This window comes from Neolamprologus brichardi, chromosome 10 (genome assembly GCF_056152115.1).
Source record: "Neolamprologus brichardi isolate AB-2024 chromosome 10, ASM5615211v1, whole genome shotgun sequence".
In the NCBI taxonomy this organism is placed as follows: Eukaryota; Metazoa; Chordata; class Actinopteri; order Cichliformes; family Cichlidae; genus Neolamprologus; species Neolamprologus brichardi.
Window position 1 is genome coordinate 12,524,051 of NC_142113.1, and position 11,292 is coordinate 12,535,342.

At 40.4% G+C, this 11,292-nt stretch overlaps 1 protein-coding gene across 2 annotated transcripts; it reads right to left on the reverse strand.

Moving 5' to 3' along the window:
• Positions 1-2,729: 2,729 nt before the first annotated feature.
• pafah1b2 (platelet-activating factor acetylhydrolase 1b, catalytic subunit 2) lies at positions 2,730-8,919 on the reverse strand. 2 transcript variants are annotated; one of them, XM_006802135.3, is made up of 7 exons: positions 8,633-8,919; positions 8,335-8,458; positions 7,844-7,925; positions 6,653-6,742; positions 6,337-6,453; positions 5,853-5,975; positions 2,730-5,176 (listed from the first exon to the last, which is right to left on the reverse strand). In XM_006802135.3, exons 3-7 carry the CDS (start codon positions 7,922-7,924, stop codon positions 4,898-4,900), a joined length of 690 nt encoding a protein of 229 aa, XP_006802198.1. In that variant the 5' UTR covers position 7,925; positions 8,335-8,458; positions 8,633-8,919; the 3' UTR covers positions 2,730-4,897. The 2 variants fall into 2 exon arrangements, with proteins under 2 accessions (XP_006802198.1, XP_006802197.1); XM_006802134.3 differs by having other exon boundaries at positions 8,335-8,919.
• Between the last annotated feature and the right edge of the window lie 2,373 nt (positions 8,920-11,292).

Sequence of the window (11,292 nt, forward strand, 5' to 3'; positions counted from 1 at the left end):
GTTCAAATCCCTTTGAGAGGAAAACAAAGCTGTGAGGGGAGAAGGGGACGAGCTGAAAGCTCATTGATTGATTGATTCTTGCTTAATGTGCCAAAACTCACCGTGCACTTCATCACCTAATCAACATTAGTGTTTTACCTGACTTTGTTTCTATGAAGGTGTGCTCTTGCTGGAGAGGTATGCAGGCCTAATTGAATCACACACACACGCACGCACACACACACACACACACACACACACACAGGTCTCCTGGTAATAACAAATCAGACCTTCTGATGTAAATAGTTGCTCTGTAGCTAAAGCAACCACAAACAATTTATTACAGGGACTTTTTGAGTTGTTTGAATTTCTGCTTTTATCATAACAGCTTCTGCATTTCATTTCCTCTGAAACGACATAATCTGATTGTGACATGTGACAGGATGATCTTAACCTTTTACTTCACAAAGGTCTCAGAACAACAACAACATATGAGACCCATCATACACTAAATGCAAGTCACATTGTATGATGAAAGAAACAGAACCCCATGAGTGAAATATGACCAATTCAGGCTGGAAATAGAGCAACTTTTTTTTTTAACCTCTTAGGACCTGGCGTCCACGTATGTGGACATCACATTTTGGCTTTTCTAGACCAAAATAATACATTTTGCTCTACAAAGGCCTGATATTCAGATACGAGGACATTATACTGCCACTTTTCTATCAAAATGTAAAATAAATGTCCTTATATGTTGATCACATTTCTCTCAGAAACAAAAATCAGGTAAAAAAAAAAAAAAATCTGGAAATTCTTTGTTTTTACATTCATCAGGTCCCAACGTCCCAAATATCAAAGAGAAATTAAAAATTCATGCCATGGAAGAGTTCAGGTCTTAGGAGGTTAAAGGAATGAACAAATTCATGTTTCACAACAACTTTGTGGGGATTTTTTTTAAGTTGCAGGGTGGGAATCATAAAAAAATACAACTGCAAAACTTTTGAAATTATTGCATTTGTGTGTGTGTGTGTGTGTGTGTGTGTGTTTCAATAAATGGAGTCACAGGCATATCTGTGTAGCACAAGTGATTTCCTGAGCTAGGCGGCAGTGCCCCCTGCTGGGTAATAGAGTCACTGCAGCTGAAAATAATGAGTCAGGCTGCTGTAAGTTGAATAAATATGATTTATGTGGGGAAAACACAAATCTAGGCTGCAATTTTTGGCTTCTGCTATAAAAACTTGGGAACAACTGTCATGATAAATGAGTCTCTGTGGCTGTTTGTGTGAGCTGTTTATTGTCTGAGGGAGATGATCTATTGGTTTGATAGCCAGCAGAGTGTTTCATCTGCTGCACCGATCAGTCCACCTGGCATAACATTACGAACCTTTAAAACACAGAGTCATAGATAAGATGAAATCTGGGGCAGAGGTGAGCAGAGCAGGAACCGCACAAAGGACCAGGAGCAGATTACATCAGGGTGTTTCCTCTGATGCCTGCTGGGATTACAAAGTTCACGTTCAAACAGTGTGTTGACAGAAGGAAAATTGCAATATTTATCCTGGGTCTACATGGCTGGCTTTTAGAGTTACAAAAACATTAAAGGGATATTTAGACTAAGCGGTCTGTAGACAGGGTGTACATGTGTTTATTTTCATTTTTCACTGATCCACAAAATTAAAAAAACTAAAACAAAACCTGTCAACAGGAAGAGCTCGTGCCTCTGACAGAAAGAAACAACTTTATTTGTACTTCAAATTCAAAACAGAGAGTTACAAAATGCTTCACAGTTTGAATAAAAGCCATACATTCAAGATAAACATCGACATTCCACCAGACAGACACATTATCAACTTTACGATCAGACATTCAATCCAACATACACACAAATAGCGACACTATGGCCCAAAATAAAGGGGAAAAGATTAAGGAAAGGCTAAGCAATAAAATCAGAGCTGGGGACAGCTAGGAGACCCTGGCTAGAGGATGGGAGAGGCTGGCGTTGTGCCAAAAACTGATCGTCTGCCAAAAAGTGATTCCCGGCATTTGCCAGAAAATTACTGCAGGAATTGAAACTGTTATAAAGGACTTGTTGGCCTGTAATCTATCATCTCTCATATCGCTCATGAATAACATGAAGTCCTTTTGAGCCAGAAAAAACATTCACAAGGTAAAAGCTGTTGTTGGCAAAGTGACTTTCATATATTCTTTATTTATTTATCGGGATATAAAGTCTCAGTGACATTAAAAACGTGTTTTTCAAGAGAGATCAGGCCAAGAGGGCCTGGAAGCCCTCTGGAAGCCAGTGAACGGATGCAGGAGCAGCTGTGACTATGGAGGACTGAGACGCATGTGAAAAGTGAGTTACAATAATCAAGGTGGGAGAAAAATGTAACGTGCGCACAGTCAGAGTTGAGCAGGGCACCTAATCTGTTTAATGAGCCCACACTGTAACCAAGTGCTGTTGAAGTGTTACATTAGGGGGATAAACTTAGTGAAAACAAACTAATTAAGCATTGAGAAACTCTTATGGAGCCAAGGAACAAGCAGTGAGCCTTATTAGTGTCTTTCTCAATTTGGCACTCTGATTAAATGGCTCCCTTTGTTGCCGTGTAACACTTACACAAGGCACTGAAAAATACAAGAGCGGATCCAGCACCTCAAATTCAGGTTTCCTCTTCTTATTTTACAAAGTAAATCATTATTTGCTGATGTCAAAGACAAAAAAACAAAACACAATTAGGTCCTTGTTTTTATTATTTTATTATTTATTGGAATGCTTTACCTCAATAACATGACAATAAGCCAGAACAGTGCAAATACTGTGTCACAGCAAACACAGAGTCCAGCCTACAAACATCATTCTTCCCCAACATTGTCATTTCATGACACTCACACAATCCGGTACCGGACACGCTGTACACACCCGCCCTCATGAACGCTTAAGGCACGCACACGTACACCATTTATATTCAACACGTCACACAAATGTGCAGAGCTTAAGACAGCAGTAACGTTTGACATCTCGATGCTCGACAGCAGACTCTCGGTCGCAAACAGTGTAGAACAGGCGGCTGCAGCAAGCTCACAGACAAAAGGTTTTCTTTACATGGCCTGTGATGCTTTATAGTAGTTAGCATGATTATAGTACGTTCAGCTTAACCATGTGGCTAGACTCCCCCCCTTTCAATAACTACACCATGTACAGAAGTAAGTCAGGATGGCAGGGTCGGGCGAGGTTCAACCACAAACACGACGGGCCACAAGTAAAGAGGCAAGAAGTGAGGAGGAGACATTACTGTACATCTAGGTGTTAAGCGGGGAGAGGGAGAGAGAGCTGGTCTGAGAGTCTGAGTATGAACATTTGGATAATGCAGTATGTAGCACATCAATCAGCCTAACTCAGGAATTATTCATGATCAGAAATACTTTAAAAAGAAAAAAACAAAAGCAGGACAGCCACTGATTTTCTCCAATCTTCTTACTTTGCTTTATAAGACAAACATAATCAAGCATACTGTTGCAAAAAAGCAGCACATTTTATTCATATAAACCTATTTTAAAAACATTCAAATAATCTAATTAATGACGCTATTCCACAAACACAATGTAAACACTACTGCTAGCTCGGACAGAAGCTTCGTACTTTAGCAGAGAGGCTGGAGGTATTTTGGAAGACCTAAAGATTACCAGAGAAGTGGATTGAGCAGCATAAATCTCACTAATGAATATGCAGCAATGTGTGACATTCACTGACTGAGTAATATAACACAGAAGCCTTTTTACATTTAAGCTGAGGCTCAGTTTCAAACAAGCATGAAGCGAACAGCAAGATGTGGCTCGAACTGAACACTTGCGCAACACGGGAACCAGAATAATTTTAATCTGCACGCGCAAGTGTGTGTGTGTAGCAGTGAATTATGCAGTGATACATTTCATAGTGATTAACAGTTTCAAACAATAGTTACACACAAGTTCAAAAGTGAACATTAAATAAACTACGTGCTCTCGCTTCGCAGAGCAGTTGTTTACGTACACAAAGACATAATTAGTGAACTGAAAAAACTATTAGATTTAATATGCTCTATGCATCGCAGTGTTACACATTAAGCAAAAAAGAATTAGTTCTTTTAGATACTGCTCACTGGTAAAGCGTGCATCTCAGCGCTATCTTCTCTGCAGCAGTTGCTTTTCATCTCGTGGACTGTTGAGGGGTAACTTGATTGATTCTTTATGATTTTTGGGAGATTGAATAACACTGAAGAGATTTAAGTGTAGCAGAAATATCTCTTTATTCTTAAAACTGACTAATGAAAGTTTATTTGTACCTTCAAGGGAAGGATTTGGACCCCCTCTGTGTTGGAAACCACCGCTCTTTGGTGTACTGGCCACACTCATAACATTGTCCAGTGTTGACTAAGGTTCTGCCAGCTAAGCGCACGATGAGTGTTTGACAGAGATACTTGCCAAGGAATTGTTTTATGGATATTAAAACATGAAGAAATAAATTAGATGGTGCTTTGTGTTCCTGCAGTAGAGGTGGGGGACAAAACACTCGTTTTATCCACGGGCCGAGATTAATTAGTGTGCACGTGCCACTGCAGTCCCTCGTGATCTCATTAAATCTAGTCTAAAATTAAGAGTTGCACGAACTTGGTGAATCCGTTTCACATTACTACTGCAATCACAGTGTCTACGTCGGTAATGAGGTCTCTCTCCCGCTTCGCCACCTCTCCCACACCCAACCCTCTGTTCAAGAATGTGATCCCACACCCCACGTGGGCCCACTCACATCAGGTTTCTTCATCCCCCTGAGCGTGAGCCCTTCCTCCTTCAGGTACCAGGGGCATGTCTCAGCCACTGCAGCAGCAGGAGATGAGACATGCCTCTGGAGACGTGTGCTTCGTGGCCGTAGCCCTCAAACCAGCGATGGTCGTCTCTCCTCTGGCGTCTCCTCAAGAATCTGCAGCAGCAGGTCACTGAGGGGCTTGGCCACAGAGTCGTAACCTGCTGAAGTAAGGTGAAGGAAGTCAAACATGTCCTGAGTGCTGATGGTTCCATCGGAGTGGACGAACTCCCTGCTCACATCCAAGAGCTGAGCCTGGCTCAGCCGTGGCAGCCAGGAGCGCAGGTGAGCGTTAACAGCAGCGTTCTTCTCCCTGAGTGCGTTGGGCCGTTCCCCTCGAGGCAACAAACCCTGAGGACCACAGAAACAGAGCTGACTTATTTACTGAAATTATTATATTAAAGGAGACATATCGTGCTAATTTCAAGCGCCATATTTTTATTCTTGGACTCTACTAGACAAGCTCTGAATGATTCACTGTTCAAAACACTCCTTAGGCACCTCTGAAGAAGCTGTTTTAGCTTCCTTCTCTCTTTTTAAGCCAAATATCTCCTGATGGATGCCTCTGAAACAAGATTTGAATAGCAGATGGTGGGAGTTCTGTGCTTAACCAGAGTTATAACCATGATCCTACTGACTATACCGATCCAACACAAGAAAAAAACTGAGCTCTGAGCTCACAGTGATGACTTGCACATAAGTAAAAGACATGTACTTTATTAGCTACACATGTTCAACCAATCTGTATGCAGACAAGTTTCTTTTACCACAAACTAATATCAAACTGTGTGTCCACAACTAAAGGAAACTAACTTTCCTCTGTCTGTTGGTTATATTGTGGCATCAACTCCTCAGTCATGTTATTTAAGTCAACTGAAATTGTATTCAAGTTGTGTGCATATCACCACGTTAAAGAGCCTTTATGTTAATGCTCAGGAAAAAATGTCAATATAATTAGAAGTTCTAGCTCAAAATATGAGTTTAAGACAAACAAGCAAGACAAGATGCAACATATGACTAAACTTACCAGGACAACTATCTTTGCCTTGGGGAGGCGGGTAGTGAGCAGTTCTGCAATGGCAAGAATTCCTCCTGCAACCTGCTCTGCTGTGTGCTCATAATTGTTGGTTCCTACCCACAACACCACCACCTGGACAAGCGGACAGACAATTTATTCACTTCCGCTAAACACGTCCAACCCTGCAGAATTTATATCAAAGCGAATGACATAACATATGAGATACAACACAATTAAGCGACATTCTGGTTTTTTTTTAGAGCAATTAAGCCAAATGGATGAATATCAAGTTTAACAAAGAAGTTAAAGGGCATTGACTTCTGCCGAGGTCAATGCTGAAACTTGCACTTATGAAGAAAGAGCTCAAGATCTACATGAAAGTCACAAAACTCAAGACACGGAGGTCAGAGTGTGTGAAATGTGAAACTGTGGACATCAGTGTGGACGCATTATACTGTCCTCATCTGCCTTTCTGTTAGCGGGCTCGTCTCACCTTGGGGCGAATGTTCTCCAGCTCTCCATTCTGCAGCCTCCACAGTACGTTACAGGTGGTGTCCCCTCCAATGCCAAAGTTGAGCGCGTGAAGAGGGGAGAACAACTTCCTCCACACCTTTGGACAGAAAACCATGAATATGCATTTGAGTCAGGTTGATTACGATAACTAGTGCGTCATCAAGAAAAATCAACAGTGAGCAAAGACAAACGTGTGGCTTTTATTTGCTGTCTTTATTGTGCAAATCAAGACACATGAATCACATCCAGATGTGTCCTGTTTAATTTAAAAATGTTTTCTAAGACTTTACTCTGACCTCATACTGATGCATTAGTTGTACCATGGAATCCCCCACAAAGAGCACGTCTGGCTCAGCATCCTTGCACTCCTGTACAAACCTTGAATGCTGTAAAAACACAAGAGAGCTGGTGATACAGTGCATGACAGACCCGATGAATACAAGAACATCTTTAATCTATTAAAAATAAACCCCTCTCTGCTTGATTCTGAGAACTTGCCCCCTGATGTAAAACTTTGCGCTTTGACTCTCTAAATCTGGCGGTATGATGACAGTCTTGAGCCATCAGAGTCAGATAAAAAACCCTTAAGCTTGTTATAGGCGAGATGCATCTGGTGCCCTATCTGACAGAGAGCTCTGAGTAAAACAGACTGTCTCAATGACTGCCCTATTAGCTTTGGGAGGGTTAACTTTGTGCAGACTTTCTAGAAAGATCCACTAAACAAGCCAAACAAAGTGATGCACTGAAACAAACAAAGTCTTCTTAGTGACTAAAAATTGTGAGCACACGGTTGATATTTATTTAGGGGCCTTGAGTCAGATCATGAGCTTATAACTACTATAATAATATTATCAACATTATCATCCATTCTTATTCAGACACTAATATTATTAAGAAGATCAAAACATCAACTGACAACACTAACTGGCTTCACGGGATTGCAGCACAGTCATAAACATCTGTGTTTAAGAATTAGAAATAAAAACATAATCTCAGACTAAGGTCACCAAATCGAAGCGATGTCTCGATCAACATGAGAAATGTATATTATACTAAGCTTTAGTTTAATTTGCAAGAGTTTTCAGCAATAAAAGTCTCACAGCACCATCCTCCTCCCCATCGTAAGCGCTCCAAGCGTCACATAGAAACTCCTGATGGGGACAGCGTGCAAAATTTAGAAGACTCCTACTTATCAAAGCCACACATAGGTGCAGATCCAAAGTGCCATCCCATCTGAGCTGAATTATACAACTGGTTTTATTTATTTATTTATTTACTTTATTTAAACACTGACTTAATACTAACAATTACCATGGAAACACATAAGGGAACTATCTTTGATAAATAATGCACATCATTCAGACCGCCTCCATACATCAGAAGGATATGAGGTATTAATGATAATACAGAGTAAATGTTTACAACACTTTAACAATAGAGATTCCCTAATTTCCTTCGGGATTAATAAAGTATTCTGATTCTGATACCTGTGACAGCCACCGTCCATCTCCTTGAACATCTTCTACTGGCTGAGGGACTGCTGCTGGGTTCACGTCATCCCCACTCATCCTGAAAGAAATCCTAGCGCTTATTTACACATGCAATAAACATGGTGCGACCTACAGGAGGGGGAAGGACGTCATGCTGATGCAGGGCACAGAGGAAAGCATCTGCACCACCTAGCAGAGAGCAGCGGGGTGATGCTTAGCGTTTCGGGAGCAGGCAGACTGGCCTAATGCGGATTGCAGGCCACTCTCGCTCTCAGTGCGGGTGTTTAGAGATCACAGAGCAGATCGCATTAACTCCGCTAGGCTACTGTTTATCTGACGTTAGCTTGTTAGCTGCTTGCTAATGACTGGAGACTGTTGTGGCTGCATCTCTGATACACGTCTGTCGTGCTCGTCGTTAATTAAAAAATAAACAAAATAAAAACATTTTTTAAAAATGAAATTACTTATTTATTTACAAGACAAACTACCTGGCAGGGTGTCACTTGTCGGCTCTCCTGGGTGACCCTTAACTTTTTATTCCCCGGCCTCGCTGCACCGCTGTCAGGGAGTCGACGCGTATGATGCTCGCTAGCAAGTGTTAGCAGCCTCGAGCTAGATGAGACAACAAAAGGTGTGTCAGAGGGAAAGCACAGAGATCGTTCCAGTGGCAAGAGTGCCCGCTCGACACCACCAGCCGTAACACCGATGGAAGGAAGAGTGGATTCTTCAGAGTTCAAAGTCTTATCAGTGCTATCATGCACCTGACCTAAACCCGGGCACAGCTACCTTCTGTAATCTGCGGAGGTCGCTGACACCAAAACACAGCACCGAGGGGAGGTTTTTCCTCAGGAGAAACCGCAGGGCAAAAACACACCACAGCAACAGCTGATCCCGCGAGGAATTATGGGTAGGTGGTCGCGTGTTTGAACAACTTCGCATTTTTCTTACAATGATATTAGACAATGAAATTATATCTAATTTTTTGATGGTGATAGTTAGTGTAAGACCAGACATGAAGACATGCTCCTATTTCTGAGTATGTCGTGCAGTTTAGTTTTCGGAGTGCGACGGTGATCTCTCGTTGATCCCAGCCCGGCGTCAGCTGACCGCAATGCATCACGGCCACGTTAGAGCAAATGCTGCATTCTAGTACTGTGGAAAACACAGGAAATAAAACATTCCTGCTCTCTGGCCGTAGGTCTACATTTGGCGGAAATATGCTTTACATCAATAATGTCAAAACACCACTAGCCCACCAGTGGCCACCACCACATACACCCCGCTTTGATCTTAAGTGGAACAAACAGTGAAATCCCCCCTTTCTGTCAGAGTAAGTACTTTTACCAACACTCTGAGTACCTAAAGTATCTTAATATATCAAAAAGAAGTGCAATTTCAATAATATGTTGCAGTTTTTCTAGATAATAGAGAAATCCTGCTGTATTAAATAAAAGACATCTGTCAGCAAGACCTTTGGGGCTTAAATGTTAGCAAAAACAAATTTGTAAAATTACTTTAAAAAGTGTACTGTCGTGTAACTATAAAACAGAAAGTTTTAAAACAAACAAACAAAAAAAAAAAAAAAAACAACCCAGAAATTTCTATATTAGCTAATGAAAAAACAAGAACTATAATAAAAAACAGTTAATCTTTATCTACCTTTCACATTTTCCAGAAAAACAAAACGAGGAATAAAAAATAAAAGACAAGATTAAGACTGTGCAAAAGAGAATTCTACCACAAATGAGTACAAAACATTTTAATAAATGTCATTAATGAATCTAAGAAACAGCCGCAAGAAGGTTTGATACAGAAATATCTGTGTAATCCTATGTTCTGACAGGTGTGTTCACCTGTCACTAAAAAGGAGAGCTGTACAGTTGTTTAGACTAGGAGTGATTTCCTGAAGTGTTCAGCGAGGCTGAATGAGTCTGAGGAAGAATGGGCTCTGCAGTCTCTTTAGTGTGTGGCTAATGGAGCGGGAGCAATGGTTGTGAATGATGATCAGTTTGTTCAGTGACTTCCTGTCCCTCACTTACTCAAACACCTCCAGTTTCCGACTAAACAAACCGAGCCTCAGTCATTGTTAATACAGATTTTCTTTTTTCAGTGTAAGCATTTTTTTATGACTCCTGAAGAACCTGTGGCTTTTTCAGTAACAGAAATGAGCTTTATAATAGCCTTTCTTTGTTCCTGGGAAACTTCGAGGTTGCTTTTGCTTGGCTCACTTTTACATTTTACAAACTGGCAGATAAGACATGCTAAAAAATATATCCTGTGATATTTATTTACACACAAATTGTCTTTACTTTGATTTCACATATGGCATGATTCACCATCACTAAAACCTCTTTAAATTCTTTTAGTTCTTCCTTTATTTTCTCCTGTTTGTATTATGTTTCTATAATGCCTTTTCCCTCTTAATCCTTACATTGCCCAGCCAAGTCCCCAGCGGTGTTTGTTAACCAACTGAAACAGTCCACTGCTTTACTGCGTGTGTAGACGTGCCCTGAAAGCTCAATGAAAGGTTTGAAAGAAGTGTCGCTACTCTTAGGAAAAAATAACTCATACCAAAATGAACCACCAGATGGAGCCCCTACACATCTCTGCTTAAGTTTTCAGTAGATCAAACCAAGCCTCCCATACCAGCTAAAATACCCCGCACAGTAGAACTGAGCCATGCCAGATCTCCAGGATTCATGTTTTCCATTTAATTTATCACTCATATTGTCAGATGCTATTTTTTATACATTACGTTTACCCCCTAAAACATACCTGGAAGACCTCTGAAAGTAAATAAACCATTATGAATTTTCCTCAATGTCAGAACTTTTTTAATTTATTGTTTTGTCATTTTTTAAATCGAGAATAACTAAACATCAATTAAACTCAAATTAACAGTATCATTGGATTAGCTTTGTAAGTATTTGTTTGTTTGTGAAGACAAATCCTAAAGGATATCAAATTTATCAGTAAACAGATAAAGCCTTAAAATGAGATTTTTACAAACACTGGCATCCTCTTTACAGATTTACTGGTATCCCAGACCATAATTTGTAAAGCTATAGTGAATATCTTACTTAGATTTGGTGTGTAGACCACAGGTCCACTACGGAGGAAGACAGACTCAGTTGTAATGACATTAGTTGCCTGGTCAGACCTAATTGGAGAGCTTCTGATTCTGCTGTACATTGCATTATATTATAAAGGTATATATTCATCTAAGCATGTATCAGCATAACTACATTTTTAAGACAAGCGTATGACATAGACTGTATGTAAAAGCTGGATGTAGCTACTGTTTATGTTGTCTAGAGAAGTTGGGAAAGTATGATGATAGCCTGTGTAATATAATATCTCTCAGTATTCATTTTGACAGCAAATCTTGGTATTATGGTGTAAAAATGTAAATGTGTCTATCTAACCTTAATTGCACAAAGAGGTAA